Source organism: Arvicola amphibius, chromosome 13 (genome assembly GCF_903992535.2).
Source record: "Arvicola amphibius chromosome 13, mArvAmp1.2, whole genome shotgun sequence".
NCBI classification, from domain to species: domain Eukaryota; kingdom Metazoa; phylum Chordata; class Mammalia; order Rodentia; family Cricetidae; genus Arvicola; species Arvicola amphibius.
In genome coordinates this window covers 68656021-68675861 of record NC_052059.1, presented here as the reverse complement: position 1 = coordinate 68675861, position 19841 = coordinate 68656021, and the positions used below count along the sequence as shown (strand labels likewise).

General features: G+C 48.1%; 1 protein-coding gene across 1 annotated transcript; it reads right to left on the bottom strand.

Annotated features, from left to right (window-relative positions):
- Positions 1–5700: 5700 nt before the first annotated feature.
- Rnase1 (ribonuclease A family member 1, pancreatic) lies at positions 5701–6153 on the bottom strand. Its single transcript, XM_038309565.1, is given in 4 exon segments — positions 5701–5784; positions 5786–5842; positions 5844–6125; positions 6127–6153. Coding segments are annotated over 4 exon segments (450 nt in total).
- Between the last annotated feature and the right edge of the window lie 13688 nt (positions 6154–19841).

Here is a 19841-nt window from a genome sequence, read left to right as displayed (position 1 = left end):
CAGGCCTCAGTCCTCACAGAGACCTGCCTCCCCTCTCCCTTCCGAGTGCTGGGAGTCAAAGCTGTGTGGCACTACACGGACCTGAAGCTTTTGCTTGATTGAAAATTGATGTGGATGGGTTTCCCTGGATGTTATTCAGCAGGCAGACTGAGGAAGCTGTGAGGAGAAAGCCAGTATACACACCCCTCCATGAGCGCCGTAATCAGTTTTCACCTGCAGGGTCCTGCCCTGACTGCCCTGGATAACTGACTACAGCTATAACTAGAATTAACCCTCTCCTTCCCAAGCTGCGTTTGGTCATAGTGTTTTTATCATTGCAGCCACACAAAGATGGCACACCGTCAAAAGTAGTTATTAACAGAGCATCATTGTTTACTCCGAGGTTCTCCAGACACCGGTGTATCCTAATTCATCTTAATATAAAAGCCCAGAATCAGATATCAGGGTAAAGGCTGAAAGATCAGAGAAGAAAAGGGAGCAAGTCACGAGAGAACTTCTTAAGTATACCGAATCCTCAGACTGAACAAGCAAGATCCCTGTCTCCACGAATCCTCAGGCTGAATGGGTCCGAGATCCTGTCTTCAGTCAACCTTATATTTCTGTCTCTCTACCTCCCAAGTGGGGGGGGGGGGTGAGTCAAAGGCATGACATCCCAAGCTCTGGGACCACCACTGCCTGGCCTCAATGGTAAACTAGTGGCTAGCATCAACCCTCTGATCTTCAGGAAAGCTGTATTTGTTAGAGCATAAATATCACCACAACACCATATTTTGTGTTGCTTTATAGCCCCCAGATACTCATTGTCTGCCTTGGTTTAGCTGGTTTATTCCAGATTTCCATATCAAGCTTCATGGTGTCTATATACAGACTGGCCCCCTATAGCCCTTGGTGTGAGAAATCGGTGCCTCTCTGAGCCTCTGTGGTGACCCTGGACAGCCCCAGCACGCTGTGCGGTAGGGAAAACACATCTGGACTGGGCTGTTGGGTGCGGGGAAAGTGTGGAAGACCCTAGGAATGCAGGTAATCCTAAAGTAGACACCTCCAGGCTCTGGAGGTGGAATCAGGGCATCTTGTGCTGGAAACAATGGACCTTGATGGGCAGAGCAGTCCCCCAACTAAGCTTCCGTTCAGCCCTGAGCCATTAGTTTTTATTAAATGTATTTTTGGAGCTGGAGAACAGCTCAGTGGTGAAGAGCCCGGCTGCTCAGGAGGACCCAGGTTTAATTCCCAGCACAAGCATGGCAATCATCTGCAGCAACTCCAGCTCCAGGGATCTGTCACTCTTTCTGGCCTCCAAGTGTGCCAAACGTGTCCATGGGAGCACAGACACACATGCAGGCAACACTCCTGTGCACATAAAATACACATGCAGGCAACACACCTGTGCACATAAAATACACACATGCAGGCAACACAACCTGTGCACATAAAATACACACATGCAGGCAACACACCTATGCACATCATAAAATACATTAAAAATAGGGTTTTGTTTTCTTTCATTGATTTAGATGCTGATTTTTATTATTTCTTCTGTTGTTCTGGATTAAATTCTATCCCATTCCCCAGTACCCCTCCTTGTAACCTCAGGGTGGCCTAGAACTCACTATGGAGATAGAACTGGGGGCTTGATTCGTGATCCTTGGTTCCACTCTTCTGTTTTCCCAGCTCTGGGAAAGAACACAGCTCTTGGGAAAAAACCAGTGGTGCATAGGGGCTACAAGTATTGCTAACAGGTATGCCTGCTGTGCTCGTCACTTTTCTGGTGGCTGTGACCCAGTACCCTAATAAGAAGCAAAGCATGCAGGAGGGTTCCAGAGGGCAGAGCCTATGGTGCAAGCAAGGCGTGGCAGCGGGTGCAAGAGACCACAATGGGTGTGCAGGGTGTGCAGTCAGGAAGCAGGGTGACACAATGGGTGTGCAGGGTGTGGCAGTCAGGAAGCAGGGTGGAGAACGCTGGGCACCATCGGCCTTCTCCTTCTGGTCCAGACTGTGGATGTCACTGGCCTTCAGTGGGACGCCTTTCACCTCACCTAACACAAGCTAGAAACACGCCCAGGGCCTTCTGGGATGAGCCCAGGCCCTGCCGGTTGACAATGACTATTCTGTCACTGTCTTTTTGGTGTCTTGGATTTTGACTTTTTTTTTTTGAGAAAAATGATCTTTCTAACTTAGATAATATGAGGGTGGTTTGTTTGTTTTTGTTTTAATTTGTTTTGGTTTTTTTCTCCTAGAGAATATAGGGGAAGGAACACCATGATCAGAATATATATTTAAAATCTAGTTTCAATTAAAAAAAAACTAGATAAAATAAGTCTGTTAGATGAAGCAGAGTTCCCACCCCCCCCCCCCCCCCCCCCCAAAAAATACTTTCCTTTTCCATGGACATTTAAATTAAAAGTTCTCTGGATTTATCTTCTATTCATCCATCTGATGTGGGAGAGGAACAGTTACCAGATACAGTCTTCTGAGCTAATGTTCTGGGGTGAAGAAGGGTCAGCAACATCGAGTGGAGCCTCTGGAGGGTCACAGGTTCCCAGACCCTCAGATAAAGTTGCTAACCACCGCTGAGTCCTGGATTCCCCATCTTCCTAATCCAATCTTTTGGTGATAACCAGCTTTGGGGATGCCCAGATTTGTTTGTTAGCAAAGGTAGGGCAGGCTACCTCCTTCTCTGTGCCTGTCTTCTATAGACCTTTCTATGGGGTCTGTTAGCAGGTAGTTTGTGGGATTGTCTCTATGCAAATTTGACTGTTAGAACAAAGAGTGTATGTAATCACTCCAAGGCCTCATGGTGTGGGGGAATGGAGCAAGGTCATTCCATGGCCCATGCAGAAGTTACAACACTGCTGAGGTGTTTGGGGAAGGGAAGAATCATGGCTTCAACAAGGTTTTTATAGATAAGATAGTGACTTTTCCAAAAGACAAAGTCTTCCCCAAGCTCTGCAAAATGGGTGCCCCATAAGTGTACACTCGTGAGTCTCCTTTACGAATCTGTCCACTGTGCATTCACTGTAGAGTCTTGTGGGCTCCAAGAACAAGGCAGTGGGAATCACACAATGTTGTTCCTTCACACTTCCAGAATCTGGAGATCCAAGGTCACAGTGCTGGCAGGGTTAATTTCTTCTGGGGGTCTCTCGTTGGCTTTCAAATGATCAACTTCTATCTGTCCTTCCTGCATGCATGTGATAGGTGTCTGGCTGTGTGTCTAACCTTCAGGTTGTATCTATCTTCATCAACTATTTCTAACCTAATCACATTTTATTTAATTTCCTTTATATTTTAAAAGAAAACAAACTACCTTTCTTCATTATACATACCTCCCCTCCTCCCAAACCCTCCACCACACATCACCCCCCATCCACTCTCAGAGAGGGTAACCTAATCACTTTTTTAAAAGGCCCTATCCAAACTCAGTCATATTCTGAGGTTCTGTGGGCTAAGGTTTTAGCCTATGAGTTTTCAGAGAGCGCGATTTAGCCACAATAAAGGGTGTTGTGGAAGAGTGAATCTAACTGGCACCCATACTCACAGGGAGTGGCACTGTTGGGAGATACAGCCCTGCTGAAGTAGGTGTGATCTTGTTGAAGTGTCACTGTGCTGGCTTACGAGGTCACTCGGTGTCATAGCCACTTCCTGTTGCCTTCTGATCGGGATGTAGCTAGCACCACGTCCTGCCTGCACACGGCCATGCTCCACCATACAGACCTACTTCCCTTGTGTTAGGAAGCTGTGGTACACGAGGAACCATGAAGCACAGCGAGCTTTAGTTGGCTGAGTCGGGGCCAGGTCAAACTTTCTAACACTGTAGACTCAGGGCAGGGTTGTGAAAGGAAGGAAACTGACTTTCAGAATAGCCCTTCCCAACTTGTAAGGAAACCCTTGGAAGTGAGACACCAGCCGCCACGCAGCCGCCACGCAGCCCCCTCGCAGCCCGTCCACGCAGCCGCCATGCAAACCGCCACACTAGTTGAGCATGCCCCATGCATTCAGAGGAACAAGTTCTCTGTTCAGTTATGAAGACAATCGTGGCTAGATTAGCAGGTGATCTAAAACTGTTCTGAAAGATAAAGCCTATCTCTTTAATTCTTTATGTCTAATTATGTGTATGTGTCTACATGAGTTTATATGTGCACCACATACGTGCAAATGTCTTCAGAGGCCGGGAGAGAGCCCCAGAGCCCTGGGAATGGTGTTACAGGTTTTGTGAGCTGCCATGTGGGTGATTAGAAACAAACTTGGGTCCTCTGGGAGAGCAGTAAGTGCTTCAAACACCAACCCATCACTCTATCCTCGCCCTGCTTTTTCTCCTTTAAGACAAGGAACTGGCTTGTGGTGGCACACACCTTTAACGCCCAGCACTCAGGAGGCAAAAGACAGGCTGATTTCTGCAGTTTGAGGCCAGCCTGGTCTACAGAGTGAGTTCCAGGGACAGCTAGGACCCTTTCACAGAGAAAACCTATCCCAAACGTGTCCCCTCCCCGACAAGAATGCAAAAAAGAATTGGGGAAAATAATCATGGAAGAAGTTCCTTCCAACAATAGCTGGGGCAAAATGGCACAAGGTAGAAGAAGGAGGATCAAGAGTTCAAAACCACCAGGGTGTCAGCGGTGGCCACGTCTTCAATCCTGGCACTGGGGAGACACAGCAGGTGGATCTCTGAGTTCAAGACCAGCCTTGTCTACAGAGTGAGCTCCAGGACAGGCAAGGGTTACACAGAGAAACCTTCCTCAAAAAACAAAACAAAAAAACTAAAAAACAAAAAACAAAAACAAAAAACCCTCAAAAACATCATTGGTTAAAAAAAGAAAACACAAATATGTCTAAAAACCATTGACTGATCTGCAGAACAACTGGTCCCATTTGTTCCAGATGTGACCAGAGCTACAGAAATAACCCTTTACCCATGCTTCCACTCAGAAATCCCATATGGCCAAGACGGTGTCACCCTTCACTGTTTCCCAAGACTCCCAGAGTGGTTGTTGAGGCTGAAGCCTCCACGTCTTCTGCTTGCCCCGTCAGGATTGCATCAGTCTGAGAAGCAGTAGAGAAGGCAAGAGTGGGAGCTGCCTTTCCTTCACACTGAGAAAGTGCGGAGTGAACCATGACTAGAGGAAGCTCAGAGAAAAAGCAGAAGCAAAAGCGATGTTTTTTTTTTTTACTCTCTTAGCGCAAGGCCTCCTTCAGCTAGATGCCAGCAGGACTGTATTGGCATGGGGGCCGACGGAGTCGGCTACTGGGTGCTGAGACAGACGTTAGACCTACTGTATAGACAAGTAGGAGAAGGATGAGAGCTCAGTAGGAGAGGCAGAACATTCTAGTTTGGTAATATGATTAAAAGCTGCCAGGAGCAGGAAGGTCCTGGAACCATGGTATGGCTTGCCTGCTGTCCTTAGTCCATTGTGAACTGCCTGAAAAGACAACCTCAGGCTGAACAATATATAATGAACAGAATTTTATTTGCTTCATGATTCTGAAGTCAAGTTGTCTCAGGTTGAAGGGACACATTCTGGCGAGAGCTACCTTGCTTTCTTTGTTCCATGCAGGAGCACAGCGCAGCAGACGGAAGCATGTTTGGTCATGTGGGAAGCCCTAACAGGGCTATTTCTTTCTGGGAAAGAATGAGAGTGGGCGGGACAGGTATTGGCATGATGAGGTGGGGAGACAGGGATATCTGACTGCTTTGGCCTAGGTGAAGCCCTACACAGAAGCATCGAAGTGGACCGGCACAAAGGGGCTCCCTTCGCAGGCCACAATGATGTGCTTCTGCAGTTGATTGGTCCTGGTAGTCGCAATTGGGGTACTTGGAGTTGCCCTTCAGACGGCAGTCAGTGATGTGCAGGGGCGGAGTGGCTCTTGTAGCAGTTAGAATTCCCGTTCTTGCAGGTGACATTTTCCTGGGAGCAGACAGCATGGACATCTGCCAGGGGTTCATGCACAAAGGTGTTTACAACAGGCTTGCAGTATCCCTGGGTCATATTCCGGCGCTTCATCATCTGGTTGCAGTAGGTGGGGCTGCTGGAGGAGCCAGTTGAGTCCATGTGCTGCCGCTCAAACTTCTGGGCAGAAGTTTCCTTGCCCAGAGAAGGCTGGACCCATCCAAACACCAGGACAAGCAATGGGAAGCAGGATGAGGGACTTCTGCAGAGCCATTGTAGCGTTGCTGCCCTGAGGACCCTGATGAGAAAAGGAAGAAAGAAAAGAAACACACTCTCAGAAGAGTTGCAAGCCCCCACCTCAGCCTCCCCAGGACACTAACCCACCTCAGCTCCACCTCAGCCTCCCCAGGACTCTCCCCCACCTCAGCCTCTACATCAGCCTCTCCAGGACTCTCCCCACCTCAGCCCTCCACCTCAGCCCCCACCTCAGGCTCCAAAGCACACTCCACCCCCCACCTCAGCCTCCCCAAGACAATTCCACTTTGGGGTGATCCTGGAAGATTGCCCTCTGCTGAGAGATCGTGCAAATACTAACACAGTTTTACTTCATTACTTACTGAAGAGAAGTCATTCTTTTCTCTAGGTGGTGTGCTGTGTCACCTAAATTCTTGGCAGTATTCTGAATACTGGAGTTTCTTTTATATAAAATACATTTGAAAAATCGAACACATTTGTACACTTGTTCAAATGGCTCGTCAGAAGGTTGTTTTGAATATGTAGTGAGCTAAATTGTATTCCCGAGTCATCCCTGACACCCAGGACTGTGGTTGATAGCCTTACAGTACAGGAGAACTTGGTCCAGGGCCTGAGGATTGAGTTGTATTCTAGAGACAACATACTCCCTTCACCACCCTGGATACTCTGTCCTTCCTACCCCATGAGTTAGTTCTTATACCTGTCTATGCCCTGCCTTCACCCTGACTCCCCCTGGTTTTTTGCCTGGTCCAGCTTTGCTGAGTTGGTATCAGTCAAAAGTGACTGGTCTCAACTCTCTCAGTTCTAACTCTCAAGCAGAAGTAAGTCTCTGGGCCACTTACCTAAACTTTGAGTTTGAAGTTCGGGGCAAATTGAAGCTAGTTTCTGCAGCCACTCTGTCCCTGTGGTGTGGAGCTTAAAAGAGTTACAAAGGGGTTGGCTTCCAAGAAAAACAGGTGGATCTTGGCCAATTTTACCTGACTGATAAAAACAAGGGCATCGTAAGCTTGGATGGGAAAAGCTCCAGGGCTGCCAAGGAAAGGAGGACGCCATTTGAACTTCAGGTGCTGATTCCCAAAGCGCAGCAGGGCAAGCCACTGGGACAATGACAGGCACGCTTTGCAGTCCTTCACAGAGCCCTTATAACCTGTGAGCATGTGTTTGTGCCAATTTCAACCTGGAGGTTTGAAAGGCCACATAGCCTCCTGGGAATCACCGAGAAGGAAGCCTCTCGCCACACTGAATGGAACCAGATTGATGGTAGCCAGGATTCCAGGCCTCCCAACAGTGCTTTTCTTGGGGGAGAAAGAAGGAATAAGTTGTCTGCAGGTGAAGGGATCTGGTGTTGGTGGAGCTGTGAGGGCCAAAGTCTAGGTTGTGGCAATCTCATCAAGCCAGGCTCAGACACTCATCCTCAGTAGATCAAAGAGACAAACAATAGGGAAAAGCAGAGAAAGGTAATGTGGCCAATGTGGCACATAGGGAAAAGGAACAAATGGAGTCCGGTGACCCTGAGTCCATCTGTAGGGTCCTGACATGAGCTTTAGGCTTACATGGAGGACGAGAGGTATCCATGGATAAGCAGCTGGATCAAAGTGTGGCCCCTCCCATCCCTGACCTCTCACTGTCCTGCAAGGTGGCCTGACAAGTTATCCCTCTCCAGGAGACGCTCCCTCTGCCTAGCACACGACTCCACCCAGCATTCTCTGTGTGAACATGAGACTGCTGGGAAGATTACTTTTCTTGTCATCGTTTTTTTTAAGAGGTTCAGTTTTTTATTAAACATGCTAACAAAAGAGGCGTTGTTAAAAAGACCAAAGCCCACACCATCGCGGGGCTCCTCTTCTTCCTTCTCTGCTTCCACTTTCTAATCAGCAACGGCAGCAACAGTGGAAGGGGCCAAGCAGCCCCCATGCTGGAGGTAAGCCTTCCAATGTTGATCCTGGCCAGGGCCTTTGCAAACAGACTGGGCCAGAAGGGTTCAACATTGACACAGCTGTTTCCCGCGTCCATCACCTCGCGCTCCCAGATGCCGACAACAGTGCCAGCATGGTGCTAGTCGCCCAAATGAAACAAGAGCCTCACCCCCAAAGCTGCCCTAGCTTCCTCAAAACCAAACAATCCTGGCAGCAGCTGAGGAAAACTTGGGGGGAATTCTAATTTGTTGGGGTTTGTACAGATAGCTTTATATCAACTTGAAATAGCTAGAGTTATCTGAAAGAAGGGAACCTCAGTTGAGAAGATGCCTCTCTAAAATCTGACTGAAGACTATTTTCTTTACTAGTGATCCATGTGGAGGGTGGGGGCCATCCCTGAACTGGTGGCCCCAGGTTCTTTAAGAAAGCAGGCAGAGCAAGCCATGAAGAATGAAGAGTCCAAGAATAAGAACATAGAAATATAGGTTTCAGAAATAGGAATGTAGAAATATAGAAAGTTGTAAGCCCAAATACATTTTGGGAGGAAAAAAATAAGCTGGCAGCCACGGTTAGCCTTTAACAAACACTTTCTGCCTCGAGAGCAGACACCCTGGCAGCCTCTCCTGCCTCCCAGCTTCCCAGCCAAATGGGTCCTGGGGACAAAGGTGAGCTTCTACTATTGCCTATGTGGGATCCTCTGCTTGTTTAACTGTCCCCTGTGTGACTCTACTCTCTGTCTTGAATTCTTTCAGTGACAGTGAACAGCATCTGTGTCAGCCACAGGCTTCCGCAAACATCCTAAGTTAACACTCTAACGTCCTACAATCGAAAGTTGTAAAACTCAAAATGTAATGTGACTTTAAGCCTGACCTCAAGGTTACAAAAGCTCTTTGACCCACACTGGTGCTTGGTTTTACTATAAGACGAGGCCCCAAACCAGCCCCCATGGCCATAGCTACGGAAGCCTGATCTCTGGCTGTGGTCACAGCTATAGCTGAGAAGCTTTGTGTGCCCACAGCAATTTTTTTCTTTTTCTGTTTTCTTTTGGTTTAATATATTTGTTGGACTATGCCCCCATCATTTGTGTGACCCTCCCGGACCAACAATGAACAAGCCAATAAGCAGCTCCCCTCCATGGCCTCCGCATCAGCTCCTGTCTCCAGGTCTCTGCCCTGCTTGAGTTCCTGACCTGACTTCCTGTTATGAGGACCTGTGATGTGGAGCTGCAGCGGGAGCCCTCACTGAGACAGGGTCCATTGTCTCACTAGTCTGGTGGCTGATGAGAGGGTCACAACTGTCTTTCTTTGGAATATCTTCCAGGTAGTAACAGGAGGTTTGGAAAAGAGAGGGAAGGCTGTCTGAGCAGGGAGAGACTTCCAGGGCAAGCCCTGACACTTCTGGCAACTTCCCACTGTCTTCTACCCATGATCTGGAATATTCAATATTCTGTTCCTACAAAGCAGAAATAAAGCTAACCAAACCACAAATGGTTTTGAAGAATACACAATGAAGTGGCTTAGGAGAGGTCCAGCTCCTCTCCTCTCCTAGGGTGCCATGTCCTGCCCTGTAAACAAAAGGTTTCTACGAAGGCTTCAAAGGGTTCGGAGGACCAAGTCGTGGGAGATGATTCCCTTCGCCTGGACCTGGTGCCATGCAATGGGACGCTTTAAAGGCCCTACCTGTCCTCACTTCGGGACTGAGTTCTTTGGGGCAGGGCAACAGCCTGCTTTTATTCTGACCTTAGACTTTTGCAACGCCCTGCCTCCACCTCTGAGCAACCTACCACACCTCATTCACGAGGGCTAGAACTGGAGACCAGGGCTTCATGTGTGCAAGGCAAACACTATCAACTACATTCCCAGTCCCAGAAGAAAAATTTCTTCAATGAAGAAACTTAAGATTGTTTTTCATGTGTTTCCCACCTAAGTCAACATCCCTAGGATCTAGGGGCCATTGTAGCGGGAACAACGAAGATCTGATGAGGCACAAGCCTGGTTTTCCTGTTCTGGTAGCTTATGCACTTCTGACTACATAATCCAAGGGATCACAAGACTAAAGTGAATTAAGTACACACGACTTAATTTGGTTGCAAAGTAGATTTTTCAAATTAGGAAATCAAATTAGGCTAGTACTCAGATCTGCCTCCCCATTGGTGGGTGGGGAACAGAGGGTCAAATGAGAGAGGGGAAGATGCTCGCTTGATGATGGGCTAGCAAAGGAGAAGTGTTTTTGTCCCAGGGCAGAGAGCATCGTCACTCTCCACAGGTCGCAGGATTCTTTTGGCACTAGATGTATAAACCGAGGATTTCAGTACCGTATTATAAACTGAGGACGTGGCTGCTCCGAGGTCTGGTTGAGGGGAGGTTTTGATGGTAGCTGTGTGAGAGAGAACAGCCAGAGGCATCTGCAAGAGTCCAGAGGTAGGACCAGTAGACCGGACAGGGCTATGAGGAGTGGATGAGAGAGGAAGAGAAAGAGACAACCAAGAGAGAGAGGGCAAAAGAGAGAGAGAGAGCATGGCCAAAGTGGCCCGGTTACATGAGAGCGATAGCTGGGAGTGACGCCCATAAACTGGTGACATTCAGGGTAATGGGTGGGGTGAGGAGAGCAGGTGGCTGTAATATGGAGTGACCGTGGAGGTCAGCATGCACTCTGATGATACACTCTAATGACCCTGGAGGTCAGCATGCACTCTGATACACTCTAGTGAGCCTGGAGGTCAGCATGCACTCTGATGATACACTTGAGTGAGCCTGGAGGTCAGCATGCACTCTGATGATACACTCTAATGACCCTGGAGTTCAGCATGCAGTCTAATACACTTGAGTGACCCTGGAGGTCAGCTTGCATTCTGAAACACTCTAGTGACCCTGGAGGTCAGCATGCATTCTGATGATACACTTGAGTGAGCCTGGAGGTCAGCTTGCATTCTGAAACACTCTAGTGACCCTGGAGGTCAGCATGCACTCTGATGATACACTCTAGTGACCCTGGAGGTCAGCATGCACTCTGATACACTCTAGTGACCCTGGAGGTCAGCTTGCACTCTGATACGCTCTAGTGACCCTGGAGGTCAGCTTGCACTCTGATACGCTAATAGGCACACAGATAGCCATTTGTCCCTTATGACAGTGATGAGGAAATTACTTCTTTGGTAGAGGGAAATGGGTCCCAGAATTTGGGGGAGTAGAGCTTCCTTTGAACCTGACATTCTGGATTTTGAGCCATACCCATTTTTAAAAAGTGTGTATTTGTGCGTGTGTGTGATGTGTGAGTGTGCATGTGTGCATGAGAAAAGATGCCTGAAACTAGGCTCCTCTGTAGTAGAAAGTGCTCTTAAGTGCTGAGTGACTTCTCCATCTACAAGAGGGTGAAAATCTGACATCTATCTGATTTTGTGTGTTTTGTTTGTTGAGATAGAATTTCACTATGTATCCTTAGCTGGCCTGGCCTGGAACTCACTATGTAGATCAGGCTATTTTTAAACTCACAGAGATTCATCTGCCTGTTTCTGAGTGCTGAGACTAAACCATGCACGACCATGTCTGGCCCTCTTTGATGATGATGATGATTGTATTCAAAGGGAACAGTAAAGAGAGCACTGAAATGGTCACTCTATTGGGGGAAGTTTATTTTTATGGTTAAGACAGAGAATATACAGAGACATCTGGAAGAATTCTGAAACACACAGGATATGGCCGGGACGAGGGAAGCGAGACAGCAGTGACCAGCAGGAGAAAGAACAGTAGAGAAGAGTGTGCTAAAGAGAGGAAGAGTAGCGGGGTGGAGGGAAGCCCGTCTGCTGAGCATGGGCTGTGATGTGCAGCCATAGGTATTTGTCAATGAAAAACCACACAGTCCTTCTGCCAGGGGCAAGGGACACAGAACTTATTTCACAAGTGCCTTTTATCTCCTTCTATAGCCCAGCTTGAGCTCATTTCTGGATATATGCACTGCCTAAGACCTAGCAATGATGATCTTATTTGTGTGTCTGTGCACTCCAGAGGATAAATCTCTGAAGGTGATCAGAAGTCACTATAAAATACCCACATTTAACCTTGGTTTGAAGAGACAAGGATGAACAAAGTCTATACGACCCTTCACTTAAAATCCTCCCTGGTGCTCAAAGGCAGCTGTTTAGCTATCAAGCAGAATCAAGTGGGTATTTCTGAAGGAGTTCAAACACACCAACTCAAATAAACCACTCTGTCATGCTCATCATTACTGTGAATTAAAGGCACCTGAAAACCAGCGGGAAAAGAAAGGCATCTGACCTTCCCCAAGAGCAGGCAGGAAATTCCCTGTGTTGGGATAGAAGGAGAAATTCTTACAGGCAGAGCTCCCAGCTGAGGATGAGAAAAATCTACAAATCTTTCCATCCCCTTTCCCACATAGCTGCCTCAGCTCCAACCCCCTTGTTTGCTTCTTACAGTGTACCAGTGCTTGCTTGCTCTTGCTGAGACTAACGATGATCTTTACTGTTTGTGTGTATAAATCTCTGAAGATAATCAGAAGCCACTATAAAATAGCCGCATTTAGTCCCTGATTTTGAAAAGCAAGGAAAATGTTGTGTGTAATGCACTTCGGGTGTGTGGGTTCATGCAGGTCCGTGAAATGAAGACTCAGAGACACTTGTGGAGAATGGATTTTAGCCTTTGCAGCCACAGGGGTCCTTATCTTGGTGGGGTGGACTGAGGCACTTTCCCTTAGCCCTTTGGCATTTTTATTTTTCCCTATGTTTACACTTTTGCTAGAAGATTTTCATATCACAAAACAACCTGAATGAAGCTCCCATAAATACAATGCCAAGTGCAAATACCTGATTCATGAGGTACCACGATTTTCTGGTTTCTCCTAACCAAGTTTTGCATAGGCTTTATATACATGGGAAACTCTCAGACAAGATTCACATAGGGCAACAAAAGGTACCTGTAACACAAAAGATGGATTAGGGGGTCATCTCCAGAGCTAGGCCAGGTATGGTCCAGCGGGGGTACATGGCTAGCAGGGGTAGCTTGCTCTCCCTCTGTGCCAGGCCCCCCTTTCTCTCTCTCTCTCTGTATGTTTATCTGACATTTACTGCAGAAACTGAGAAACAAAACTGTTTCTTCTTCTGTGTTACGTAAATGTCTCCATGAAACTCAGATGGGCTTGATAGAAGAGTCCTAAATCAACACTGGTGCAAACTGACAAAGCACTTTTTGTCGTAGATAGTCTGCACAGGAGGAACATGGCCAAGAATTCATCCTTTGGACACCTTCTGACACCACTCCAGCTCCCGTCTTCCAGAGAAATACAAATATGTTTTAAGTGTGGTATGTTTATTTCAGGACAATTTGAAGAATTCCCTTTCCAAAAAGCTACAACTTTTACAGCCCCCAAAAGAAAATTATAGATGTCCAGACAAAACTCTGCAAGACCTGCAGAAACCCTTAAGTTCCTTGTACAAAGACAGTTCCTTTTTTTTTCACAGCAATGCTTGGAGATAACATGCTATTCCCTCTCGGGCCCATGCATTTAGAAATTTCACCTCTAATACTGGACTCTACCTTATTGCATGCAGACATATAAAATGCTACATGTAATACACTCATCCTGTCACTAAAGGTTAAGGCCACCTTTGCTATGACTGTTGTGTTCTTTTAAAAATGCTACAGAATCCCAGGCGGCAGCTGTAGGCAAGCGGCAAATGCTATGAAGTCCCAGAGCAGTGGTCCGAGTGGTAGTGGCAGGCCATGTGGCGGCAAGCAGCAGGCCCTGCGAGCAGCCAGTCCCAGGCAGAGAAAACTGCCGGTCTTAGAGCAGTGGCCTGAGCAGTGGTGGCGGCCCATGTGGTGGCAGGTAGTGGGCTCTGGGAGCAGCCAGTCCCAGGCAGAGATGGCTGCCGGTCCCTGAGTAGTGGCTGGTCCCAGGCAGGGAGACACATGGCGGGCTGGCAGAAGACAGAGACATGGTGAGGTTGAATATTTATTCAGGGGAGTTATGAAGGGGGAAGGAAGGGAGGAGAGGGAGAGAGAAAGACCGAGAGAGAGACAGAGAGAGAGAGACAGAGAAGGGGAAGCAGAGAAGTGGGGAGAGAGGCAGAAGCGAAGCTGCCTCTCAGAGAGGAAGATGGAAAAGAGAGTGAGCTCAGGCTGGAAGCTGAAGATCAGCCTGCCTCAGCGGATGGAGGAGGGAGTGGGCGTGGTTTGTCTCTTAAAGGGACAGGGACCAAAACCATAACAATGACATCGTTCTAAACATCCTCATCATGATTTTCAGCCTGGGAGATTTTGTCTGAGGAAAATCAGAGAAAAACTGTTCTTGAATGTCACTGGAACAGACTCGATCAGATTTATTATGAACAAACACAGAGGTGAATTCGCCAAGGACTTGAAAGACCTGGATAAATCCAGACCCCACCCCCCACGCAGGAAAAAATAGAGCCAAAAATCCAAGCAGGGAGAGAAGAATCAGAAATCTAGGATTAACCGGTTCAGTTTCAGGAACTAGATGAAGATAAAGTTAGACTGTAATCTTGAGTATAATCTTGAGAAACAGGAAGTTGCCACCTTGTGATCATCACTGGTATTTTCGGAATCTTCTGTAATGCCCACCCTACCCCTTTCAGATTACTGGGCTGTTGTTTCTTCCTTTAAAAACCCCTTCTCCCAGTCACTCGGGGTCAAACTCCTCCCGAGTGGGTTATGAGTCTCCGGTCCCAGTTCACTGGTTCCTGTCTTGTCGAATAAACCTCATGTGATTGCAGCAAGGACGGTCTCTCGTGAGTTACTAGGGGGGGTCGTGTTATCCTGAAGCTTGAGTGAGAGTCTCCCCACACTGGGGGTCTTTCAGACTCACCCTTAGATTCATGTTTCACAACAAAGAAATGATTCGGCATTCCACACAGTTGGAAGGCCATGGCTTTGTCATTGCTAATACTGTTTGTGGTACTCACATAAAACAACAAACCGGGGTGTTCAGAAGTTAGTAACACTGCTGGTCTTCAAGAGGGCCAGGCTGGGGTTCTAGTCCCTACACCTACATGGCAGCTCACAACTGTCCATAGCCAGCCCCACAAAATCCAGCACCTTCTTCTGGCCTTGAAGACCTTGCACACATGTGGTGTACAAACATAAATGCAAGTAAAACACCCAGACACATAAAAATAGGTGAATAATAAACAAACCTTAAAGGAAGAGCTGTTTGTCCAGGCAGGGGGTGCTTGCCCATGACTCTAGCATTGGGAAACAGGAGAAGAAGGCTTGCCAACTTCAGTTACATCATGAATTTGAGACCAAGGATGGCAACAAACAACATATAACCTGTCTCAATTTTTTTTTTTTTTAAAAAAAAAAGCCATTTGTATCTCTAGTGCTGGTCATGGTGACCAGTGAGGCTGGGCTTTTGATTCTGAAGCATTTCGGAAAGACTGTTGGTTCGTCTTGTTTGGGTGACGGCGGTCATTATGTAGAATCCAAATATGTCTATGCAAACACTGTCCTGTGGTGATAATAACACAATGGAAAGATGAAGACTTTTCACTATGCCCAAACGAAGGAGGTGAGCGGCGTCTCCATCTTAAAGTCCCTCTGTGCTGAGAATCGCTGCTCCTCCTCCATCCCTCACTGTCTTAACAGTGAAAGAATTTGGGGCAGATACAAGAGCTGATTCCCAGATGTGTGTAAGAACTGACCAGTCTAAATGCATCTAGGGTTGTATAAGGAGAAAGAAAGGGAGGCCATCTGGGGGTATGAGGAGTAAGGGAGGGGATTGCAAGGGTGTGAGGGGTAAGAGAGGGGATTGCAGGAGTGAGAGGTAAGGGAGGGGATTGCAGGGGTGTGAGAGGTAAGGGAGGGGATTGCAAGGGTGTGAGAGGTAAGGGAGGGATTGCAGGGGTGTGAGGAATAAGGAAAGGAATGCAGGGGTGTGAGGGGTAAGAGAGGAGATTGCAGGAGTGAGAGGGGTAAGGGAGGGGATTGCAGGGGTGTGAGGGGTTAGGGAGGGGATTGCAGGGGTGTGAGGGGTTAGGGAGGGGATTGCAGGGTTGTGAGGGGTAAGGGAGGGGATTGCAGGGGTGAGAGGGGTAAGGGAGGGAATTGCAGGGGTGTGAGGGGTAAGGCAGCAGCTTCAGCAAAGCTGGGCTTTCTCTTGAGGACTCAGCTTCTCCTTTCTGAGGTTCATCCTTTCCCGGGTCTGCTGTACCCTTCCTACATCCTCCCCTCTCCCCTTCCCTCTCTCCTCTCTCACTCTCTCTCTCTGCAAAAAATTCAGATGGTTTACAGCCCAGTCAACCTGAATCTTCATTCTGACTCTTACTTCCAAGAGTAGAATAACATGCTTATGTCATATTAACAGATTTGATCCACTGAGAAGAATATAGATTTGCCATTTTCTGAGAGAGAGAGAGAGAGAGAGAGAGAGAGAGAGAGAGAGAGAGAGAGAGAGAGAGAGGCATGTTTGTATCTCCCAAAGCTCGCTGAGGAGACCTGATGAGTCTGAGTGAGACAGGAGGAGTGAGGGGGACCTCACACTTGTAGGCAGGTGAGAAGCAAGGGGTGGAGCCCAGTGATCCTGACAGAAGCAGACAACCTACTTCAGCAACATGGAGGTTGTCATTCTTCTTGATTACTCCCATTTTAAAGGACTCCCCACGTCTCTTCTTGCCCCTCTCCACCCCTGCATGAGCCAAGTCCTTGGCTGAGGTCAAGCAGGCACAGTCTACTTTCCAGATGGTTGCCCTGTGCCTGTGAGTTCAGCAGGTGCAGACAGCAGCCTGATCTCCAGAACACACAGGGCCTTATCTCCCAGCCCCGCCTCTCAGACTGTCAGCTTTCTTCAGTCCCAAGGAAAAGGCCCACTCACTACTTGTTCTTTCCGGCTTATATGGGTCCTAAGTTTTCCTAAATGGAGAACATATTACGCAGCATGCCAGAAGAAAATGACGTGGCTCTCTGTTTTTTTTTTTTTTTTTTTTTTTCAGCAGACCAAACTGCCTTTCAACCTGGTTGTTCCCAGGTCTCTTTTACTCACTTTAGGGAAATTTTACCCGTCTATGCCAACATTTCCATCCAGAGAAGGTAGCAGTGATTCTGTCCAAAGCTGCAGAGCTCATCTCCAAAGATTTCTGTGTGGAAGAAGCCATTGTCCGAGAAAGCAGGATAAGGGAGGTACTGGCAGCGTGGAGCCACCTTGTGTTTCTCCTGAGAAGCAACTAATTCAGAATGTTGGACTCATTAAGGTTGAGAATTCCGTGCCCAGAGGACAACTTGACCTCCATGGGAGCTAGAGCTAAACCAGGGCAGAGGGAAGCTGGGGACATGTCAGAGCAAATGCTCTCTGTTGGGGGACGTTCCTGGAAATAACATCCATGCAACTAGATTGAATTTTAGTGACAACGACAGGGGAATTTGGACAGAAAAAGGGTTAAAAGGACAAGCACTGATTCAGGGCACTGCACATTTAGAAATATCAAGTTTCTGCTTGCGACTGGATGGATGTTGCTGGCAAATAGAAAATTTAACCCAGTGTAGAAATGTCTTGACTGCCTTACGAAACAACCGCAGCACGCTAAAGACAAGCATTGACCTCTGAACTCAACTGATGAAATGTCTTCCCACTCACAGGAGGAGACTGGTGGCCAAGGCAGCCCCAGAGCTAGACAGGCCTGGCAGCAGAGCAGAAACCAGCCTTTCACAGCCCTTGGAGCCTCAGCCTGGGACTGAAGAAAGCTGACAGTCTGAGAGGCGGGGCTGGGAGATAAGGCCCTGTGTGTTCTGGAGACCAGGCTGCTGTCTGCACCTGCTGGACTCACAGGCACAGGGCAACCGTCTGGAAAGTAGACTGTGCCTGCTTGACCTCAGCCAAGGACTTGGCTCATGCAGGGGTGGAGAGGGGCAAGAAGAGACGTGGGGAGTCCTTTAAAATGGGAGTAATCAAGAAGAATGACAACCTCCATGTTGCTGAAGTAGGTTGTCTGCTTCTGTCAGGATCACTGGGCTCCACCCCTTGCTTCTCACCTGCCTACAAGTGTGAGGTCCCCCTCACTCCTCCTGTCTCACTCAGACTCATCAGGTCTCCTCAGAGAGCTTTGGGAGATACAAACATGCTTCTCTCTCTCTCTCTCTCTCTCTCTCTCTCTCTCTCTCTCTCACACACACACACACACACACACACACACAGAAAACATACACGCAGGCAAAACACAGAAAGGGGAAGGAAGGAAGGAAGGAAGGAAGGAAGGAAGGAAGGAAGGAAGGAAGGAAGGAAGGAAGGAAAGCAGGCAAACAGCCCCTCGGAAGACAGCTTCAGACAGCATATCACTTTCCTTCCAAGAGGCTCCACATGGTGGCTCCATCAGGAAGCTGGGCTGTGAGGATGGTTGGCAGACCTGGAGGCACACACCTTCCGCATCCTGCCTGCCTTGAGTTCAGCACTAAGGCGATGACAGGGAACTCAATGGGGCTTCTTTTCTTGCAAATGGAATGGAAGACACCATCATGGGAGAAGCCATGACGTGAGGGAGTCTATGCAGAGTTCAGCCCATCTAGTTTGGAGGATGGGTCTCACGGCAACCCACGTATCAACCACTAACTTCCATCGTGGCCTACTGTGGGACCTACCTTGTGCTCATTTCCTCACTGATGGTGATTCTCACCTCTCTAAAGGGCCAGTCCTTAACTGCTGCTATGTGATCTACCTCTTCTGTCTGAGTCAAATCTCAAAATCTCTTTCTCTCTCCCCCACTTCCTGTTAAAATATAGGTTTGAGCCGGGCAGTGGTGGTGCACGCCTCAAGTTCCAGCACTCAAGTGAGTTCGAGGCCAGCTTGGTCTACAGAGCAAGTTCCAGGACAGGATCCAAAGCTACAGAGACAAACCCTGTCTTGTAAAAACAAAGACAAAACAAAACAAAACAAAACAGGTTTTCAGTCACAATAAGAGAGACCAACCACCACTTTGAATGCAGTTTCTGGACAGGGCGGAACTCTGCTCTTGCTGAGGGAACGCTGCTCTTGCTGAGGGAACGCTGCTCTTGCTGAGGGGTGCACTTGGTTTTTATTCTAAGCCGGGTGGTGACTGTCAGCACAGGACGGCAGCTGCAGATCATCCTCCTTTCGCTGGTTTTCAAAGCACCATCTGCACAGAGGAAACGAAGGGAAGGGGAAAGGAGCCGGCAGCTTTTGTTGTTTACCTTCCGAGAATGCAGCTGGGCCTTTACTGGGTTTTGGGGTGGGGAACATCTTTAAAGCTGAGGGAGATTCTTATCATCAACACATTTTACAGTGTTTGGTGGAAAGACTAATGGTTGACGTCTCTCACACTCCCTCCCTCTGCCCCTCCTTCCTTCCTTCCCCGCTCTTTCTTCTTCCCGCGTTTATTCATAATCCCCCAGGCAGGAGGAACACAGAGCTCAGCAGGGCTCTGGGTTTCTCAGCTGTGCAGAAGATGGTGTTTCACATAGACCAAACTGGCTCACGTGGCCTTTGTCAGAGGGGCCTGTAGTGACCTGCCAAGCCAAGTGTTCTCTCGGTGCCTGAGTATTGTCTTCTGCAAGCATGTGAAACCCTTCAGCTACCCCACGCTACACGTCTTCAGAGACAAACCAAACAGAGACAACCTCTAAGATTATTCTCAAACATTGTTTGAAAGGAAGACATTTGGTGTCACTTTTGTGTTGTTTGTGTCTGTTTGCTGTCTGGGCATACTAGGTGAGCCTCTATCACAGAGCCACACTGCCAGCCCCAAGGTTTTCTTCCACTCCTCCTCCTCTCAGTTATGGTGCTTGTACCTCAGCAGTAGCCTGAAGTGACA